The 23,329-nt window shown below is 42.9% G+C and overlaps 1 protein-coding gene across 1 annotated transcript; it reads right to left on the bottom strand.

Annotated features, from left to right (window-relative positions):
- Window positions 1-5,915: 5,915 nt before the first annotated feature.
- Window positions 5,916-10,807, bottom strand: dusp6 (dual specificity phosphatase 6). The gene is made up of 3 exons (XM_060884713.1): window positions 9,881-10,807; window positions 8,842-9,279; window positions 5,916-7,583 (listed from the first exon to the last, which is right to left on the bottom strand). Exons 1-3 carry the CDS (start codon window positions 10,278-10,280, stop codon window positions 7,270-7,272), a joined length of 1,152 nt encoding a protein of 383 aa, XP_060740696.1. The 5' UTR covers window positions 10,281-10,807; the 3' UTR covers window positions 5,916-7,269.
- Window positions 10,808-23,329: the final 12,522 nt, after the last annotated feature.

Genomic DNA, 23,329 nt, shown 5'->3' with positions numbered 1-23,329 from the left:
TTCTCAGCAAAGACTTGGCACGAGAAATATTTTGATATTTATTAAATTGTTAATTGTCATGTAGTAATTTGTTAGTCACTGTGTAATAAAATATCCAAACTCTTGCTGGTTTTGTTAGAGAATCATCTGTTTAATGTGACCTGAATCTCAGCACTGAGATGCCGGTGTCGGTCTTCGTGCGCTCGCGGCCTCCGTACCTGTCTGCGTGGGCGTTTCGGCTCAGGTCCTCTCTTCAGATAATGAGTGTGTATGAAAGAGGCTTACATAAAGATCTATTTTTACAGAGCTGCGAGGTTACTGCTTTGTCTCACTTCCTGTCTTTCTGTCTCACTGTGAATGTGTGTGTGTGTATGTGTGTGTGTGTATGTGTGTATATGTGTGTATGTGTATATGTGTGTGTGTGTGTGTATATGTGTGTATGTGTATATGTGTGTGTGTGTGTGTGTATGTGTGTATATGTGTGTATGTGTATATGTGTGTGTGTGTGTGTGTGTGTGTGTGTGTGTGTGTGTGTGTGTAAATGTTTCTTTGTTAAAGACAGCCATCTGATCTCTCAGATAACCACACACACACACACACACACACACACACACACTTTGACACTTTAAAACACACTTTAGGACACACACGTATTATTTGGGCAAAAGCTTGGGAACAATAGTAGAGTACAATATCAATGTCACATGACATTCCTGTGTGTGTGTGTGTGTCTCGAAGTGTGGGCTAACTGCGTGCTAACCAGCTGAGATTTTTTTTGTCCGGCACTGAGATACACACGGGAATCAGAGACGCAAACGAACAACATGATGTCCAGACAAAGCACCTCGCTGTGTCCTTCACCATTCAAGTCATTCCTCTCCAGCATTCCGGTGCGTGTAGGTGGAGCAAAGAACTGAGGCTCTGAGGACGAGTGGAGCTCTGTTAATGATCTCCCCCTACACACACACACACACACACACACACACACACACACACACACACACACACTAATACACTGTAGGACTGGCTGGTGGTTTTGTGTTTAGAACAGGAACACTATGAGTATCACTATGAGATCCTCCCAAGCTGTTTCACTCGATAAGGAGACTCTGTCATAATGAGAGGGGGATTGTGAGAAAGAAAGAAAGAAAGAAAGAAAGAAAGAAAGAAAGAAAGAAAGAAAGAAAGAAAGAAAGAAAGAAAGAGAGACTGAGGGAGGAAAAGACAGGCATGGAGAGTGAAAGTAAAGAGAAAGCAAAGAGATGATAGATAGATAGATAGATAGATAGATAGATAGATAGATAGATAGATAGATAGATAGATAGATAGATAGATAGATAGATAGATAGATAGATAGATCTCATTGTTTGCCTGTTTTTCTTATTTTGTGTCTCTCATTCTGTTTCTCCTCTGCCTCGCTCACGTTCTATCTCTCCACTTGTTTTTTTTCTGTGTCTGTCATTCTGTCTCTCATTTCTATCTCAGTCCTTGTCCATGTCTCTGCTCTGTCTCTGTGCTGTGGGAGGTTTGGCGGATGGCCTGCGGCTCCTCGCTGTGATAGCAAGAGCTTCCATTACGCCCACCACGCTGTCTGCTCCACCTGGCCTTCCCATAATCCCCTGCATGATCACTCGGGGCCAGCTGTGCAGTTAGGGTAAAGACAGAAGACAGGAAGTGGAGACATGACACAATGTAACCCAGGTGCTCCTTTGAAGTGCTCATGCTTTGATTGTACTGAAGATGAGACGAGTGGGGATTTTTTTTTTTTTTAAAGATCTGACATCTGAGAAAGAGAGAGAGAGAGAGAGACACGGAGAGAGCAAGAGAGAGAGAGACGGAGACAGAGAGAGAGATTCTATAATGCTGCCTCCCAGCTACAGCCTCCACTGTCTAATGGAGCTCGTATAATCTCGTGCATCTGGAAACACTGAAGTTATAGCTTTGTGTCTGAAACTGGAGACTCCTTCCATAAGTTTTACCATAAACCTCTCCTTCACTTTATTAAACCAATGAAACATGACTGTTAACATCAAAACTAGTTACTAAAGACGTGATAAAATCTTCGAATATATACGTTTGAAAATCAATCTACACCTTTTGGCCAATCAGAATCCAGAACAATGGAACATGATGTCAGTGACCGCAAGGCCATGTGGTGAATACGATGCCAGAAGGATTGAGAGAGTGTCTGACACGCAACAAACATTCCAGCATTAGCACTAGAGTTCAGAGCAGCTGGCAAGTAGGACAGACTGGAAGTCAATGGTGTGTGTGTGTGTGTGTGTGTGTGTGTGTGTGTGTGTGTGTGTGTGTGTGTGTGTGTGTGTGTGTGTGTTGAGATGCTGGAACTCGAGCTACCACAAGACCGGAAATTGCTGGGGGTGCAAGCAAATCCTGGGCAGAGGCAGCCTGTCACTGGAGAATGATGGGGATTGAAACCCTTCACACAGGATTAACACACACGAAGTATAGCATGGATGTGCCGGGGAGGGACCCACTTCTTGCTTAACCCGAGACACGAATTAACACACTGCAATTATTTGAATACTGCATTTAAAATCCACATGAAACAACATGCTTTAATTGATGAAACCGAGCTCAACTGATTCACAGCCGTTAGTGTTCGAGTTACAGCCAATCGAAACAAACCTGTGCGTGGCTTCGTGAACTAGCTAAACCGTGGACGATTTCTCATCGTCTCCATCACACACACTTGTTAAAGTTAACCAGGACTGTATACGAGATGCCTTGAGTTATGCCGTAGAGCCGAGTTCGAATTTTAGCGCCGTCCTTGTCCGAGCAGCGTGCGATTGGTAGATGACCGTTTGATGTTATGAATTCTCCGTTAGAGTATTCACAAATCCACCAACTCCACACTCTCATCCAAACGTGTAGATGGTGCGTTGAAGGTATTTCAGGTAAACACAAAAAAGCAAAACACACCTTGTCCGCATTCTTTGTTCTTCGTTTTCTATCTGTAATTTTTATTTAGTTACTTAAGATGACCTCCATTTCCCTCTTAACAAGTTGCCAGGAATGTGCCTGAAGTCCTAATTACGACTTCCCATAACGACTCAAACACACAGAAAATACAACCATTTATTTTCGAGCAAGCAACGGGTGGATATTGTGCAGGAAGATGTACGGCTGTAACCCACGGCGATAAACCGCATTTACTGCAAACCAGTGACTAAAGAGGAAGACAACCATCCCCAGAGGCAAGATTTGTACATTCCACACGCGACTAATCATTAAGAGATTTTAGTTGAACACCAAGAGTGACTATGAAAAAAACAAAAAAAATCATGCTAATGGCCTATAAAGATAAAAACGTCTAGCTAAAAAGCTAATATTTGTGATCAAAAAAGTTACCATATTCAGCTAGCTAGCTAGCTTTAAAACTATGGTAGATAATCATCTCAAAGGTTTCTGGTTAGCACTTTATATCTAGCCAACGAGCAAATGAATCTCTGCTTTATATCTACTTACTTGGTAACTAGCATTATTACTGTTCTATAAACCAAAAACATTTTTTACATGCTAGTGCTATCTTCTTAGGTAGCTAGGATTCTAGTTGTCTAGTTAATGTTAGCAAGCATTACAACTGTAATGCTTAATAAATATCTCCTGACATCATATCAACTAATATTTTATTCTTTGTTAGCGAACGGGTTTTTAACATATGATTATTATTAAGAGAAGACAAGTCCCTGTGTGAATTACCACAGAAATGATAAGGTTAATCTACGCCTTCTAGCCAATCAGTGTCAAGAATCCAACATCGCTAACGTCTTCTCTGCGGTATTATTTTGCTTTTAGTCAAATGACTCCTCCGTTTTATCCATCAGAAACAATTCCCTTTTCTTTGCCTCCATTTTTATTTTCACTCCCACGCTAAGATTATGTCTGACATCAGCAGACAGAAAAGCCCAGTTAAAGCCAGGTTGCGGCTTGTTCTTCCGCTGCCTGTATCCTTTGTGGAGGCGTCCTGAGACGTTGCTGATCTCCAGACAGGAAGTGGTGAAAATCGGATTGGCTTCCGTTACCCAGCAGCCCCTGCAAATCCTGACCTGCTCCCAAGTTCTGTCAGCTCAAATAAAACTTCATCTCAGTATACATATGTGTGTTTGTGTGTTTGTTTGTGTGCCTGTGTGTGTGTGTGTGTTTGTGTTTTTGTGTGTGTGTTTGTCTGTGTGTGTGTGTTTGTGTGTGTGTATTTGTGTTACAGAGAGAGACAGAGGGAGAGAGAGAAAGAGAGAGAGAGAGAGAGAGAGAGAGAGAGAGAGAGAGAGAGAAACAGAGAGAGAGAGAGAGAGAGAGAGAGAGAGAGAGAGAGAGAGAGAGAGAGAGATTCTCAATTTGACTGAAAAAGAACAAAAACTTATTCTTCAAGGCAGTTTTAAGAAACTAGCAAGGTTACTACTAAAGAGAGTCAGGTACCGTGTGACCTCCTAGCTAGCTAACAAGCTAATGCTACATTTGATTTAAACACACCAGTGGAGCTAGCTAGCACTGCTAACAATTTTCACTCATTAATATAAGACAGTTTTCTAAGCATGCTAATTACTATTGTTTTCTAGCTAACATTAACTAGCCATCTATTGAGCTAACAAGCTAATCTTTGTGTTTCATATCACCAAGTAGGTGGCTAGTTAGTCTTATGGCTTTTTATCACTAACATTAGCTTTTTAGCTAGAAACATTCGTAATACCTGACATATCATGTTTTATTTTTGTTTTTTCGTCAGTGATGTTAAACTCTGAGATATTTAACCCATAAAACTCTTTTGGTTATATACTTTTGATAATATGTGTTAATTTTAGGCTAAACTACTAGATTCTTTCTAGTTTATAACATTAGTTTGCTTGCTATAAAAGCATTCTTGATAACTAGCATTTCTGTTGATTGAGAGTAGCAATGTGAAACTTTGAGGTATATAAACCATAAAACTCTTTTGATCACAAGCTGTACGGGTGGACAAACACACATCATCCTCCCTCACCCTCAGCACTGGAGCCCCCCAGGGTTGTGTTCTGAGCCCCCTGCTGTACTCACTGTACACTTATGACTGTGTGGCCACTTCCAACTCCACCACCATCATCAAGTTTGCTGACCTTTTATATTTTCATATTTTTTATATAGTTTTTAACATAGTTTTCTTATATAGTTTATACTTTTTTGTTACTTTTTTATATTTTATTTTATTTTTTTGCTTTTTAATATACTTTTTATTCTAATACCGGACAGTTGCATAAAGCATTTCACTGCATGTCGTACCCTGTATGTATGTGTAAGTGACAAATAAAATTTGATTTGATTTGATTGATTTGATAATTAAATTAGCATTTAAAGTAGTTACGAAGCTAGTCAGTGTTAGCAAGGTCCTTTTTTAATGTCTAGAAAGCTAACTTGTTCCATAGGGTATAAGCTTGTTAGCTAGAAACATTCGTGTTAACTAGCATATCTGTTCTCTGTAATTTAGTACTGATGCTAAACTTTAAGATATAAAAATCATACAACTCTTTTTTTATTCATTATGAGGTTAGCTTTTATGGTAGCTACGAGGCTAGCCAGTATTAGCTAGGCACTTTGTTTTGAAAACTGGTTCCATTTAGTGTATAACATGAGCTTGATTTTGAGAATCTTTCTTGACAACTAGCATATCTGTTTATTTTTTATAATTATGCTAAATTCTGAGCTATATAAACCATTAAACCGTTTTAGTTCATATTACTGTTAGATTTTAAAGTATCTATGAAGCTAGTCAGTGTTATTTAGACAATTGTTGGTTTCCTGAACGAAATATAGTGTATAGCATCATCTTGTTAACTAGAACCTTTGCTGTTAACTAGCATATCTGTTCATTTATTTTTATTAATGTTAAACATTGAGGTGTATAAATCATAAAAGAACAAAATGAGAGGCAGGTCAGCATATTTGAATAGACAAAATAGCAATTTATTAATAACTTATCATCTCTTTACATTCGTAGGGTTGGAAGAACGAGTCCCAAAGTGGAACCTTCCTCCTTCAGAACAGGCCTTTGCTTTGAGGGAACCTGGTTCCCATTTAAATCCAAGTCAGACAACTAAATTGCATTTCACAGAATTTCCCTGAAGAGCGGAAGGCATACTAACGTCCCCCCTCCGTTGCCGAAATCTCAGAGACCTCGAATCTCACAAAAAACAAAACAAAAAAAAACAATCACCGCCCACTTCGATCACGATCTTTCACTGTTCTTGATGCAAAACCATTAAAATGTAAAAACTTAATCAAAGCGTCCCGGGTTCTAGATTCGTCATGAGCATGCAGCCGTATTCTGGACTCGAACACATACTGATACGAGCCTGAATAATACTTTCTGAATGTGCCGTTAGTTTAACAGCTCAAACAGCCGGTGACAGAGAAGAAGAGTAATGAGGAATTGCTTGGAGAAGTTAATGCACAATGATACTCCTATGTACAGAAGACCTAAGTCAGGGGAACAAGGTGACTCAGAGGGCAGAAGGATGCGTAAGAAAAGGCTGATAAAGGCTTGTTCATAAAGCAAAGAAAAGAAATATATTACATTATACACATTTATCATCTCACAAAATCTATTCAGTTTCTTTTTTGGCATTTAACTCATAGATTATATTGATCAATATTCAGTTTAGATGACAAAAGAAGACAAAAAGATTCGGCACCTGTTTTTTTGTAGTAACAGGTAACCGTGATTATAATAACAACGTCCTGAATATACACAAGTATAAACAATTCAAAAGTGTCTCCACACAAACAAACTGGAGTACACGATACTGTGCCGTCGTCAACGAGGGTGTTTCGTCATTTTTTAAATCCCCAAAAACAGGCAAGTCTTCACTGAAGACAAGAAGAGCACACCCGAAAAAACACGAAGGTGCAAGTGCTAGAAAAAAAAACGAATTCAAACAAGTCTCTCGTTACTTCTTTTACTTGTCCATATAACTGTCCTTTTCCAGTCTCTTTGGCACGCCAGAAGTTCCTCATTATGACAGTCTTCACATGCTTGAGTACGAAGATAGAAAGCAGGAACTACCTTACAGAGTCTGAGAGAGATACAGAGCTGCGTTACTCCGTCCCAATAATACAGCAGCTGCCTTTCCGCTTCAGGCCAAAGCGCATTGCCGCGTCATTGGCTAACTTGCAACAGTTGGCATCTTGCGCCAGCTGCGTCAAAAACGTCCGGAAAACCCTCTTCTGGTTAAGAGAGGAAAAAGACAGAAAGCCACATTTGGATGGTCAGGCACCTTCTGCAGCTTGCTCCTCGTCTCACGTGGACTCGAGCGGGTCGAGCTGGAAGACATTGTGATTGGTGGGCGTGCTGAAGTAGAGCGGCTGCGAAGGCGCCGAAGCTCGGTTGTCGCACGGGCTCTGGAGCCCGAGCGTGCGCTCAAAGTCCAACAGCTGCCCCATGAAGTTAAAGTTGGGCGAGATGTTCGATTTTTTCATCTTGACAATGTCGTAGGCGTCATTCATGGACAGGTTGAGCTTCTGCATCAGATAGGCCACGGTCACCGTGACGGAGCGGCTAATACCGGCGAGACAGTGCACGAGGACGCCACACTTCTGACCTCGAGCCTCGTCTGTTTGAGAAGGAAAAGAAAAAGAAAGGATTTCTGGTTAGGTTTTAGTGCAAAGATGATGTTAAATCATGATTCAAAAAAAGCACAAAGTGTTCTCATAAGTGTGTACATTAGAGAGAGAGAGAGAGGGAGAGAGAGAGAGGCGTGTCTTAGAATTCATTAGACTCCCGGCTGGAGCACACAGAACAAGCTCTCATTCAGTGCGCTCTCTAGTGCATGACAGAGGACGAAAACAAATCTTCCATTTTTCTGGAATCATGGAAATGGGCTATTATGGCCTATCGAATGATCCTTCCGCTCTCCAGGTTACTCAACAATGCCACCATTTGGGGAGTGTAAATGTAGAAGTCACGGGGGCGCGCTGTCATGGCGAGCAGGATGTCAACATTCCCCCCCTGTAAATGGGCCCCGTTGTGTGGGAGAGAAACGCCGCCCCTGTCCTACATTACTTTCAATGCTGCTTCCTTCCTGTTGAGCTCAAATTACCTCGCCTCATCTCCTGTTCTATCATAAGCCTTTGTAGCATGAGCACACACGCACACACACACACACACACACACAGCTAAACTCCTCGACAAACACAAAAGGACACACCAAGCCAAACAGCTACAGTTGGGAATACTGCGGTTGGGTTTTAAACAAAGAACCACAATCTGTTCATATGGTTTATAAGAAGACACTAAAGTTTTATATTCATGCAAATGCACCATTTATTTTTATGTACCTATGACCACCATTTAACTATCCGAGGGGTCTAACTCTATCTTATTGTTCAGAACTGCATGAGCATGAGCAGGGAGCATTTAACACTTTTTAAAATACAATGGTTCAAAATGGCTGCCGGTGAACTTTTCAGCTTTATACTGCAAGCAATTAAAAAAAAAATAAAAAAAAGAATAAAAGAAATTTTAAAAAATAGTATCCCATACCGTGTCAATCGTGCGTGTAACCGTCAAGTTTCAACCATGAAACTCCACTTAACACTATCAAATCTTATTTTGCTGCGTCATTATTCTTACTATCATGCTGCTCTAACATTTTCATTTCCCCATGAGAGATAAATAACAGGCTTATCTTTGTCTTAGCTTACATTATATTACATTTGTCAGATGACTCACTATTGAGGTGAGTGAATAATGATGATTCCTTAAAGTATAAATTGAGGTCTCCATTAAGCTGAATCTAATCAAGGTCCCTGTAAAACTCTGGGTTATGTGATGTGTGTGTGTATGTGCGTGTGCGTGTGCGTGTTGCTCACCGATGAAGCTGATGGCCTCTGGGAAGAACTGTGACAGGTTCTGGCTCCAGTGGTCCGATATAGGGATCTGTTTGTACTTGAATTCTCCTGCGTTTTCGAAAAGGTTGGGCAGGTTCGGGGTCACGTTCAGGATGTACTTGATGCCGAACTCCTCCAGCACGTCCAGGTTGGTGGAGTCCTTTGCACATCCTAGGTACAGATGTGGCAGGATCTCAACTGGGAATGACGGCTGCGGGTTTGACGCAGGGCTGCCGTCTGAGTCGGTGGCGCTGCCGGGCTCACGGTCCGCATCCGACTCAATGTCTGATGAATCAGAGCTGATGCGCAGGCCACCGAGCCCCAGAACATGTGACGTGGGAGAGCCGCTTCCACCGCACGAACCGTCCAGGTTGGTCTCGCAGAGCGCAGGACACTCGGACTGGAACTTGCTGAAACCGCCTGTGAGGTTAAAATATAATGAGGTTAGTGTACAGAAAAATTCACCCATGCTTGTCTGTTTCATAAACAACAACAACAATAACAACAACAAATGCTAAACTTTAAAAAAAAATGTGCATTTTTGTTATTTTTTTGTTTGTTTATTTATTTATAAAGCGCATCCACGTCGTTGCACGCACATTTGTGCATTATAAATTTCCTATTAAATAACTGAAAGAAATGCTTTTAATGGACTGCTACAAAAAGTATGCAATGGCGCCCTGTACACGTGGGTCAACGCACGTTAGCGCTACAAGTAAAGTTACAATCCAAAGTTACTTGTGAATCACAAGTACAAGTTATTTTTGATCGTTTAAAAACACACATTAGCAGCTGTATGTAGGCTGATGCATCCTTTTCTCCGCATGGAGCTGACGATATATATATACATATATATATATATTTATATAAAACGTTTTGTGCCTGTGTGCAAGACAAAATACCAAAACATTCTCGCTCCCATGAGGCTGCTCAGATCCTCCAGGACGCGTTATGAGCGCGTACTAACACACATTACTCCTGTACGGTTTGGGACGCGTGCATTCGGGGTCTAACACATTACCTTCAAGGTAAAAGGCTTTGTATCCTTCGTCCTTCATCCTCCGTAGCAGTAAACCGAGCACCGAGCCGCCGTCCACGTTCTCGTTCCACTCGCGACTGCACTCGTCGTACAGCACGATAGTGTCGGTCCTGCAGCGCCGCGCGAACCTCTCGCGATCCTGTCCGTCGGACAGCAGCGACTTGACGGGCAGGTTGCCCTTCTTGAGTCGCCGCAGCATGAGACTCGGGATGGCCACGTTGATGGCCGCCTCGACGTGCGACGAGTCGTAGAGTTCTCGCGCGCGGCAGTCCATCACGAGCAGACGCTCGCGGCGCGTCTCCAGCTGCTCCCTGAGCCACGCCACGCTCTTGCTGATCGCCATTACCGTGTCGAGCTGCGCGGGCCGGAACTTATCGAGCATCGGGGTTTCCGTTACCGGGGGCCGGAGTGCGATATGTCGTAGGTCCAGAGGCCGCTGCTTGTCACCAGGCCACGCCGGAGCATACGCGTAAAAAATAATAATAGTAATTATATATATTTATTTTAAAAATAATAGAACTTCGGTTCTGATCAAGAAATGCACAAAAAAAGAGAAATTGTTGTTAAAGCGTGAAGTCGAGACTCGCTCCGTATCCGTCCATTCATGCGTCTGCGTGCGCGTTTCTCAATGACTCAACGCGCGCCTGTGAGTAAACTGCAGCCCCACTGACGCTCTTCTTTCGCTTATATAACAATCTCTGTTTTTTATAGAAAAGCAAGAAAAAGCTGAACCCAGACTGAACATCCAGCTCGGTGCAGTGACGCTGCGCGCTCAGTGGAAAGGGTCCGGACTTCAGCTGGGTTTGGTTCCAGTAACGCAAAGCTTTAACTTCTCTCTCTGTCCTTCTCTCCTTCTCTCTGTTTCTCTCTGTGTCTCTCTCGGTCTCTGGCTGTGTGTTAGTGAATGAAGGAGAAGGCGCGGCGTTTCAATGCCTACATTATTGCGCGCCGACCAATAGGAAAGCTCAGAGCGGCCGTCGCCTTAGCAACGGGGCCGGATGGAAACCGGGGCCTGCGCCGATGAATTGTTAATAAGTTTGTCATTCACAAAAACGGAAAGGAATTTCCGCTCCGGATCAACTGACCGCAAACAAACAGCGCAGGAAGGAGGCGCCAGTGTTTAGAGGGGAAGAGAATTAAAGCGCTCAGGACTTCATTGAAGCTCGGGTTACGCGCAGAAAGCCACAATCACACCTCACAGCTCTCAGACCTGTCTTTAACCCTGCAAGGCAAAACAACAAGAAGATTCCTGCACATCTCCTGACGCACACGTGGAGGAACGGATTAGTGCAGGACTGGGGACTTGTGCCCAAACAAAACAAAACAGATTTGTAGGGAAAAAGAAAAAAACAAAACAAAACTGTTGCTTCATTAACATCAGACTAAAGTGCAATGAAGCAGTGAATGAAATGGAATAAAATTAAAATAACCCAAGACACGTTTGGGATTTCTATTAATATTGTTATGAGAAATAAAACAAACCAACTGACAAATGAATTCATAAAACACAGTTAAGAAAATACATCACTGTTAAAGTGTATTGTGGGTCACATAAACAAACACACAAACAAACAAACAAACAAAACACTGATTATGAACACATAACTGTCCACAATGACCATTTCTCAGATCAATTGTGTAACTTTTTCTAGTAATATTAATTTAACTACTTCAAATCCTTATAAATGGCAACCAAACACATTAAGTAGGCTACACTACAGTAAAGCAAAGCAAAACCTTAACATGCATTTGTGTTTATTTTATTTGTGCGTTAAATAAAAAAGAAAACTGTTTAAGTGAGTTATTTAGAAAACACACAAAAAAATCCAGCTAACTATTAAACACCATGAAAGAACACGATCAATTCAAGAATCAAATTCTTTCCAAATAAATGTTTTTTTTTTTTGTTTTTGTTTTGATGTTGTGTCTTTATCTAAAGTTCCCTGAGCCACATGATGGCCTCAGATCTTTCCTCAAGGCAACACAGGAGGATGCGGTGAGCCGAGGTGTGAAGTGATGGAACAATAAACACATTAGTGAAGCCGTTGGCTCACTTTAACGCTTCCTGGATAGATCGGCTCGGACTCGGCTCTTTTTATAAACCGTTTGTGGTTCAGAAGCAGAAGCAAATGAAAAAAAAAAAAAAAAACGGTATGTAATGTTTAATTAAAGTTAATTATATATAATGTGAACGAAATCTAATAAGCTGTGTCGTAAGACTGACATAAACACGTCATAACCAGGTCATAACCAGGTCATAACCAGGTTACAGCAAACCTCATAGCGTGTAATGTCATGTTACTATTCCTGGAAATGTCACATGCTAATTATTGGAGTTTTCAGAATTTTCTGGTTGTCTGGAATTGAATTGATTATTTGATTACATGATAGCGTGCAGCTCGTTGGTGTTGTCCCTTAACATCTCCAGTTCACACCAACACAAATCATCAAACATTTCTGGTGTCAGATGGTGTTATCCTACGCTACGTTTACACTAACAAGCACCAACGTGAGCGATCCCTGTCACGTGCGGTCCAAAGTTTCATCAGTTCCCCGACGTCTCTTATCTTCATATTAAATGCGCATGACAGGAAGTAGCAGGGATCGTTGGCATGACAACTGATGTTAATGGTCATGCTGATGAGTGCGTTATTCAGTTTGGGTTTAACTAGCTTTAGAAGCTGTATAAGAACAAAAGAAAACAAAACAAACAAACAAACAAACAAACAGCCATACAATCTGGACAGGCCACACCCACAAGAGACTCATCACCATAGCACCATAGTTTAATGAAGCTTCCTACTAGTTTATTTTCTTTGCCTTTTTACCTTAAATTCAGAACATTTACCAACCAATCGCCACTACAGATCTAAACCATTCTCTCTCTCTCTCTCTCTCTCTCTCTCTCTCTCTCTCTCTCTCTCTCTCTCTCTCTCTCAAAAGGTTTTGTCATGTTGATGAAAAATGGAGAGTACAAGCCGGAGTCTGGCGTTGCCGTTCTCAGACACGGTGTCTCCAACAGGTCAACTGCCCTTAACAGTCCATTTAGGTCCACCATTCACATGCGGAGTGACCAGGTGAGCACAAAGAAGTGTGCGCTTTCAGAGTGTTTAGCATACGACACACGGCGGGGAACTTCGTCTAACACTCAGCTTCATTTACTAACACTTGCTCTGAGTTTCGACCGGACCTGGGTGTAGGTCCAAGTCTTTCTGCAGTTAAAAAACACATCGTCTGACCCCGGGAAAGCTCGGACATAAGAGTTTGGGATTATTTTTAATCTAGGACAACGGTTCAGTGTGTGGATGTTACTTTTAGATGAAGAGATATTCTTATAAGCATCTTGTTATGTGGCAGAGAACCTGATAGTGACAGCATTTACTTCTGACTATTACAAAGCACTGACACTGGAGACTCCTTTCACCTTACTATGCATTACACACGTTTGGTTTTTAAGCCCTGCCCAGCAAACGTTAAATGCTGTTACTATAACGACGATAACGTATCAGAACGAGTGTGTGATCGCATCTGAAAGCTGAGTGAGTTAAGAGTAACGAGGCTAATGGGTTAGTTTACGCAAATCAGACACACAGAGCAGATGTGGTAGACAGAGAGGAAGAGGAGGGATCCGTGTCATTCCTCAGCTCAGGGTTACTCAACGCTTATCCTACTATGCTGGTGTATTATCTCTGGGTATCAGTGTATCAGTTTCCCCCGCTGTCCTGCTTCTATTGTCGTCTTCCTGTCCTGGTGTCTGTTGTGTGACTCCACCTCCGCTTCTAGTCACGCAAAGCCACGCTGCAGTTAAAGCTCAGCTAACAGACAGGGACAGTGTGGGCCGTCGCTGTCGAGCAACCCGGTAGAGATCTGATAACAAACTCCTGTCTTCCTGTTGTTCTCGACCACACTGCCGGCACACAGTGACTAGTAAACACACTGTGGGGTTCTGCAGCGTTTGTTTTTCACACAGTCAAATGAGCCGGAACTGTGGATTCTAAATCTTACGTGGCGTACAATGGCGAGAATCAAACCAAAATAGTTTCCCTACATCCAAATGCATTCAAATGAGTGTTATGGGGGGGAGGGGTTGTGTGAGTGTGTGTGTGTGTGTGTGTGGGCTTGCCTCTGTACCTTGCTGAGAACCAAAACTTGTGGATGGTCATCATGAGGAAGGCTCGGTGTCGAGTGTGTGTGTGTGTGTGTGTGTGTGTGTGTGTGTGTGTGTGTGTGTGTGTGAGTGTGAGAGAGAGAGAGAGAGAGAGAGAGAGAGAGAGAGAGAGAGTTTTGGGGGGGCGACAAAGGAGTCATGGGGCATTACTTACAAACTTCCTCAGTAGGAACTGCCTGCTGTGCAGCCTCACCTCCCCCTCTAAAGACACACACACACACACGCACACACACACACACACACACACACGCACACAGCCTACTTCCCTGCGGGTTCCTGGGTGGAGTTGCTATTTTGCAAGTGCCTGCTCACTCACCAGCCCCCCTGAGATCCAGAGACAATGATGGCTCCGCTTTTCTTTCTTTCTTTTTTCACGCTTTTATCACCCGCCTCCATCTCTGCACCGTGTCATCTGCCCTGTTGTTCTCTTCTCTCCACTCCAGGGGCAGGTGGCCCTCCAAGCCAACGGGGTGAAAGGTCACCCTGGGTGTGCTGGCTTTCACCAGGCCTCTCTCTCTCTTCCTGCTTGCTCGTTCTGAGGGACAGGGGAAGTTCCTGTTCACTCTGTATTTACTTCCTGTCCCACTGCTGCTGTACTATTGTGTGGCGTTTGCTCTTCGCTGTCCTTTGTGTTGGATGGAGCTAGAAATAATTCAGGGCCGTGGAGATGTGAGAGGTGAAGGCGCTCTGGTGAGGTGAGGACTGTGAGCTGCAGGAAAACGGCTTCGAAATACGAGCTTGTAAAAGCAAAACGAAAATTTAAGCTTTTTTTAAACAAGGAAATTGGAAATTTCTTGCCTAATTTTTAAATAAATCTATCGAATCTTTTCTGTGTAAAGGGAGGACCAAAGTATTATGGTGTTGATCTGATGGAGCTTTCAGGGCTGGGACAGGGACAGGGACAGGGACAGGGACAGACTTGGGACTGTGGGCTGGTGAATTTCAACCAAAACAGGATGTTGAGCCCTCGGGGCCTCCCTGGAGACGGGCGGATGGAGGAACCTCCCTGTGAAACGACGGTCACAAACAGGATACGCTGAGAATGTTTACGAAGGAACTCGGCGAATCAGTGGATGAGAGGAATGACGCTTTTTAATGGAAGCTTCAGGCAAAAGTATCAAAAGAAATCTGAGGTGAAATAACAGAGTTTGAGTTTGGGGGCGGGGCAAGATAGACCGTATGCTCCTGATTGGTCAAGAAATAAAAATAAACATCAGAAAAAATTCGAACAGAAATGAAATACCACCAATCTGATACCAGAAAGGATCAGATATCGGATCCTGTAACAAACTGAAAACATTTAAAACAGAAACATTGAGACAGTTGGATTGTATTATATTTGCATAAATGAGTTGAGTCGTGTGAAAGAAATTAACTACAAAGTTTTCGTATCGTATCGAGCAAATACACAACGCCTGAGATCTGGAAAAGAAAATAGAAATAGAAATAGAAATTTATTTCTCTAGAAATAAATCTATTGTTTTTTTTTTTTTTTTGGCATCATTATAATAACGATGACGTCCACGTGTTATTTCATCACAAGGCTTGAATTAAAATTGTGGTCATTTTTGTGTTGTTGCTAAAACTTAACGCAATAAACGTAAAAGTCTGAACGACAAAATCATCGCTTCGGTCTCAGGTTTGCTTTGTGTTTGTTCCGTTCACACCTTTGTATTTACTCGTAAAATGCCACAAACCTGATGTTCGTGAAAATCCAGTTGGTTCGAAAAAAAAAAAAACGTTCACCACTTAAGAATTTGCACGTTTACGTAACTGTCCGCGAGTCCCTGAGGAGTTAAAATCGCTTATTTACTTTAATTCCTCAATTTAACAAACGATCTGTGAGACTCATTTCCTCATGAATCTGAGGAAACAAATCCATAAACAAACACAAAAAGTCCTGGTATTCAAGTAGGACAAAAGTAACGGCACCCCGTGAAAAAGCACAGAGTTCGTTAGCTTGACGGCTGAACGGCTCGAACGTAAACACTCTGTAAATTAAGGGCTGGCTGTTGTTCGTTAATATCTATATGAAAGAAAAAGGGCAGAATGTTTTGTATATGTGACCAATTTTTAGTCTGGTTTGGCCTTGGAGAAAAATTACAGATGTTTCTCTAAAAAAAAAAAAAAAAAAAAAGCAGCCAGTTGTTATGCGAGTGTCCGTTTGCATTACCGCCCCAAATGTCCCCGAGTATAGGTCAGTGTAATCACTTTGTGGGGTTTGTCTAGCCTTGAAACACAAAAAGCTCACTGCAGTGGCATTTCAGGACACCGTGTTCTCCGTTGTTTCCATAACAACCAGCAGACTTCGCCGTATCACACACAGACACACACACACACACACACACACACACACACCGACTCACTGAGCTCCCATTCAATGAGCTCGAGACGTAACACAGCTCAGAGCAGCGGTTTCCTGGCCTCGTGCCTCTCCGCTTCTGCGTACAGTTTCAACACATTCCTGAAGCGTGATCCGGGAGCACTGGCTGCTGGGAAATGGCCCTTTTCTGGAAGCCGTCGCTCCTCTAACAGCTGTTTTCCTCTGCTCCTAAACAGAAGTCCCACAGATCCTGAAGTATGTCAGGAATCTGTAAACAGGGGGCCAGGGCCAGGGCCCTCGGGGGTATCCTGGTAATAGCACCATCCATCTCTCTCTCTCTCTCTCTTTCTCTCTCTCTCTGTCTCTCTCTCTCTCTCTGTCTCTCTCTCTCTCTCTGTCTCTCTCTCTCGCTCTGTGTGTGTGTGTGTGGGGGGGTAATTAGAGGAGGACAGTATGAAGGTTATTATGTGTTTGCTGTAGGACTGCAGCACCAGCACCATGTAATCAGAGCATCCGGTGGATCCACAGCTCACTCCTCACAAGCCACAGAATTCAGTGCTGAAGACGGAGCAGAAGAAGTGGAGGAGGCAGAGGAGGAGGTGGAGGTTTTACACCATGTTACGGTCTTACACAAAGCTCTGGCTCGGTTCCCAACTCTCCAGAAAGCTTGTGATCATTCAGAACATTTTGAGGACGTTTTCTTTTTTGCAAAGTGGTGGGAGGTGTGAAGAAACCAAAGATACCTGAAGGAACCTGAAAGAACCTGAGACAGACATGAGGAGGAGAACATGTGAAGCTCCACTCCACAAACACCATACACTGACCTCAGGATGGATTTACAGCAGAACATCTGATTTATTTCTTGGTGTATGATGAACATAAACATGATGACTTCAGTGTATTGAGTTCGAATTTGTTCAAAATAATGACATGATTTCATCGATTTTTAAATGAACTTATTAGTGATTAGTGAATGAAAGAGAAGCATCAGAGTCTAACGTACAGGGTTCAGAAGGATCGGTCAGTGAATTGTGCTTTTTCTACAAACACCATAGATTTCTTTCATAACGCTGTCGTGATAAAGGAGTCGCAAATAAACCTGAATGTCTCCGTCTTGGGATCGTCTCATATTCGAGTAGAAGCAAACCATGTGATGAGATGTCAAATCCGGCAGCCAGGCAGAATCTCATTGTGCTGGACCCCACACACACACACACACACACACACACACACACACAGTACATGCCCATGTTTAGCCAGGTAGTGGAGTGTGTCCTGGCATGTTGAGTCACCGACTAAAGTTTTCTCAAACAATCCACCAAAGGTCTCTTACACACATTTACCTCCATTCTTTTCTTCACAATAAAAGCTACGGGTTAAAGACGCAAATTCCCGAAGACTTTATATACGATCACTGGACCACCCAGAAGGTTACCTGTGAATTTCATTTTGGCTCCGTCGAGAAATAATCAGATATTTGACTTGGCCGGATCAAACAATTAGTCAGGAAGAAGTGCAAATACTGCAGGAGGCAATAAAGACAAATGAGTCACCAGGAGACACAAAAACACTCACAAAAAACACACACACGGCACACACACACGCTACTGATTTTTTCAAACGATAAAGTGTACTCAGGAAGGGAAAGAAAAGGTGATGATCTGAGCCGCACAACTGGTTTGTGTTTGTGATGTGTGTGTGTGTGTGTGAGAGAGATGGTGGATAATGTTAATTACAGAAACTCCAGCTGGGAAAAGTCCACAGATTCACAGGCAAGTGTGTGAACAAGCATCTTGGAACTGTCAAGGTCAGGTGGAGGTGCGTTTTAACAAGAGGAACACAGCAGATGGGACCAAAAAATTAAATAAATGAATAAAATAATAAGAAGAATATTAATAATAATAATAATTCACGACTCGTTTTTTAATTTTTTTCTCCAAAGTGATGAAGTGATTTTTTTTCTCCTCCACAAAAATGTTACATGGCTGTCACGATTTATTTAGGTCATTCTGAGACACCAAGTTGCAGTCTCTCTCTCTCTCTCACACACACACACACACACACACACACACACACACACACACACACACACACACACACACACACACACCAAAGGCAACCGTTAATAAAAAACAGTTGATAAAAAAACACCAACACGCGCATCATCACCTCCGCTTCACTTCCGCGCGCCGGACCAGACGGCTGGGACAGAAGGGACGGTGCGCTGCTACTAAACATCATTAGACGGTCGCGGATTTCAGTGACGTCCAACGTCTTAAAAGATTAGAAAACATGTCTAATGCTGCTTAGCACAAAAGCGTTGTGTCACCTGACCGTCGGCGACAATCTAAAATCCAATTCCACGATTTTGGGTGTGAATTGTGTCTCAGCGACGTCACAATTCACAGCCACGTGTGTACATTTTACACAAGAGATCAATCTCCTTCATAACAAGCTACGGGAATGGGGATAAACAACCCGAAAGAGTGTTCAGTCCCTGAACACTCTCAACCCCCCAGGAAAAGTCTGGAATGTTTCCAAGTTCTACACAAAGTTGCATCATCTAAATATCCTGAAGATCGTGTGAAGAAAACAACTTCTTTTTCCTTTTCTGACTGACTGACGAGCTCACAGAGAAAGGAAAGTATTAACAATAATACGTAATAGCGTCCTCACCATATTAGCATAGACGCTAGATTGACTACGTGTCATGGGGTGCTGAATTCTCTGCTAAACAAGGAGGTTGTTAAAATCAAAACTTTTTCAATTTAGTGCTAGAAAGAGACAAACAAAATTCGAGATCATGATTTTAGTACTTAAATGACGTTTTATGCACTCGTGTGTGTATCTGTGTGTCTCTGTGTGTGTGTGTGTGTGTGTGTAGATTCCTGGCAATAGTTTGTTTTTGTCTGGAGCCAAAACAGGATGAGGCTATGTGAAAGGCTAACATAAATTAGCTTTTGTTTTTGAGAGCAGACCCTCTTCCTGGCGTCAGATTATGAGGCATAATAACAGCAGGTTCGTTTCCTGTGGAGGGTGAAAAAGAAAAAAACCCAACAGGGGACAGAGTGACAGAGACACTGAGCTCCAGCCAAAACAAAGCATATACATTAAAAATAAAGAAATCAACAAACAGAAGTTAGACATTCAAATGACTATTACTATGATCAGGGTTGCCAGATCTGTAAAATCTGAAATCCTCCTTTATGAAAAGCCTGATAACGTGGAATGGCACAATTTATTTATTTAAAGTTACACCTAAACGTATAGTACTGATACAAATATAACCATAAATAATGAATATTAATGTTTATTAATGTTTATTATGTACTATTTATTTATTTATTTATTTATAGACATCCGTGCATTTCTTTATTCGCCATTTAACCGTCATATATATAGAATGAATCGAACGTATTCCATGCAGAAGAAAAAGTTTGTGCGTGAAACACGTTAATGCGTGACGAAGTTTATACCTCACACTTCGAAGGAACTCCGTTTTCAGATGAGATCGGCTAAAGTGAGATAAGAGTTGACACCAGAGATCTATCAGAGGTCTAGAACAATCTATGATAGTTCCATGTAAGTTTGTTTTGCGGAAGGGGGGATCATGCAGTGTGAGCAGAGAACCGGAGTGATGAGACATACAGCTAAGTACATACTCAGAATTTGTTCTCTGCATTTAACCCATCCAAAGTGCACACACACACACGGCAGTGAACACACACACACCGTGAACACACACCCGGAGCTTTGGGCAGCCATTTATGCTGCGGCGCCCGGGGAGCAGTTGGGGGGGTTCGGTGTCTTGCTCAAGGGCACCTCAGTCGTGGCCTGAGACTCAAACCCACAACCTTGGGGTTAGGAGTCAGACTCTCTAACCGTTAGGCCACGACTTCCCATTTGCATCTGGATCTCAACAGCATTTCTAGTTTCTGTTTTTTTTTTGCTCGTCCTCATCAGCACCTCGGCTTATTTCCGTTTGTCGACTATTCTTGAGAATTCGACTGTGAAACTCTGGCAAACGTTTGGACGTACACAGACTTCCCGAAAGTCAAAAGTTCTCCAACATGCTGTGAGAAGCAGCTGTCGCTGTTTGTTGGGCAAATATGATCATCGTCATCATTATTCCATGCAGTTAAGAGAACACAGCTGGTACAAGCAAACATCCATATAAAAAAAAAAGAGAGAGAGAGAGATAAATAGACGGAGTTGTAAAACAAGGAAATGTGCCAGAAATGACAGGAAGCGTGACTCTGAATTTTACTAATACAAACGCAGTACAAGACTTCGTGAAGACAAAGGTGTTTTGTTGCATTTGATTTACCAGCGAAGTCGAATAACAACAAGGTACGAGGTGGCTGGAAAAAAAATACTTAGTTGTCTATTGATGGCAACAAGCGAAAGAAACTGTGGCATGAACATGTCCGTATGTTGGCTGATCTAAAGCGAATACGTTTCTAATAGGAAATGTAAGGAGGACGGAACATAGAGCAGGTAAAGACAAACCGGATATGGACCAATCAAAAGACAGGGGCGGAGCCAAAGCACAGATCAATGCAAAGCAAAAAGTTTTTGATAGAATTTGATGTAAAGGAACTCGAGGGAGGTTGGCTTCCTCAGGTTTATCTTCATCTCCTTTTGACCTCTGTCTCCTCTGGATCCTCTCTTTCCTCTGTTCTCCCTCTTTTCACCTGACAGATGGGAGCGGGACAGAGCTAGCAAAGAGGCTAATCTAAAAGAACAGCATTAGGGAGGGAGCGCAATAGCTTACTCACCTCCAGTGGGCTGATTAAAGGGACAGAGAATTTTGTTAGGAAGCACCTGGTAAGGATTAGAGAGAAGGACACGAACACACACACACACACACACACACACACACACACAGATCTTAGTTCTCTAGGCCACTGCTTTGTTGGCGCTTCTCAGGATTAGCTTCTCCCACAATACACCTGTGTGCGTGGGCCACTGACCGCTCTCTTCTTACACAGGATGTGACATAAGTGCACTAAGTACCTGTTATCCTTCTCTGTGTCAGTATCAGGCTAAAAAAACCGAGCTAACTGATCTGAAGACACGGTTGCGTAACACAGGAAGCAGAGGAACGAGTGCAAATAGTCAACGATATCAGTACCTTCTTTGTAAACCCTAGGACTCATTTACAGCTGTAGCTAAACAAATCTTTAAATCTTGAAGTCTTTAAATTTTTCCTTCAAATTTTTTTTTTTTCTAATTTCAACAGATTAGGGTCAATAACATGAGTCAACAGGGAAAACATAATCTGTAAGCGTAAGGTACGATGAGCTGCCTTTAGCTAATATGCTAGTGCAGGTGCAGAAGCAGAGCTGGTTCACGTCTAGAAAGCTGGACTTAACGAACGAGTTCTTTCGTAAGTTTTGTGGTTCTCAGATCAGAGTCCGCATCTGGACCTCCGTCAGACAAGCCGTGTATAAAGAAGTCCTGTGTGATGGTGTCCATATGACCAGCTTTGGTTTGGATTTCCCACAGGATCTGTGTGGCCCTCAGCAGCCCCTTAAAACCACAAACACAAGAAGGGGGAGGAACTATTTCTCTCAGATGGTGTTTTTGCCACGAAGCCGTAAAGCAATTGGTTAAATGATACAACAAAAATGCAAGAACGTGTTCCTGTCACCTTTAGCTGGGATTCTCCACCTTTGGCACTTTCAGGACACATAGTTATTCAAAACAAGAAAAGAAGTGCTTAAGGCGAGGAAGGTGTCTTCTGGGTGCTGAGACCTCTGATGAAGGAACCCACAGACCCAGAGAACCTAGAGACCTGGCCTTAAGGAAAATATTTAGTTCAAGCTAGCGCTCGTTCTCCTGTCTTGTTTCTCTAAAGTGCAGCTGACAGCAGCATGCGAGCGTCGGCTGGCACTTTATCACCACCACGGCCTATATTCGTTTCTGCGGGAGGAAAGAGACGGATGTTCCAAGCGAGCACCGACACCCACCAGCCAGATGGCACTTTCCATGTCTCTCCAGCTGCCGTCTGCCCCTTCAAGGAAACCTCTAAAGATTCCTGAGGTCCTTTTACATAAATGAACAAGTGTAGACTCGTACTTACAGATGCAAATCTGGGAAAGCATCAAATGCTAAAGAGATGGCAAAGACGCAAGAAATAGCTTTGGACAAAACCGTGACGACAAAACGCGTCCAGAAGCATTGCTTATGCCTGTACTGTATGTGCTGCTAAAACAAGCAGTTACAGGAACTGTGCTATTGGCTAAAGATGTAAATGTCGCTCAAGTTAAAATAAGATAGAATTGTGAACATTTCTTTTCACTGGGCAGCTACACGGGCACGGTGGCTTAGTGGTTAGCACGTTGGCCTCACACCTCCAGGGTTGGGGGTTCGATTCCCACCTCCGCCTTGTGTGTGTGGAGTTTGCATGTTCTCCCCGTGCCTCGGGGGTTTCCTCCAGGTACTCCGGTTTCCTCCCCCGGTCCAAAGACATGCATGGTAGGTTGATTGGCATCTCTGGAAAATTGTCCGTAGTGTGTGATTGCGTGAGTAAATGAGAGTGTGTGTGTGCCCTGCGATGGGTTGGCACACCGTCCAAGGTGTATCCTGGCTCGATGCCCGATGACGCCTGAGATAGACACAGGCTCCCTGTGACCCGAGGTAGTTCGGATAAGCGGTAGAAAATGAATAAATGAATGAATGATGAATGAATATTACGTGGCAGCGCTAATGATCGTGATGAATTCTGAGTGTGAAATTTCACCACCGGCAGTTTTCACGCAAGTTGTCTAGCACGACCGAGCTACTTCCACTCAGGCCAGACAGGTCAGCAGGGTTTAGGGAAACAGGTTGCAGAGAGACAGGAAGGACTCGTGCTGACTCCTCTTTCCTGATAAAAGCCAAATCCCACATGTAAAAGGTGCGGAGAAGGAGATAGGAGCTAATCGCCAGTCTGTTC

This window comes from Tachysurus vachellii, chromosome 13, assembly GCF_030014155.1.
Source record: "Tachysurus vachellii isolate PV-2020 chromosome 13, HZAU_Pvac_v1, whole genome shotgun sequence".
Taxonomy (NCBI): Eukaryota; Metazoa; Chordata; class Actinopteri; order Siluriformes; family Bagridae; genus Tachysurus; species Tachysurus vachellii.
This window is presented reverse-complemented; position numbering and strand designations above follow the sequence as displayed.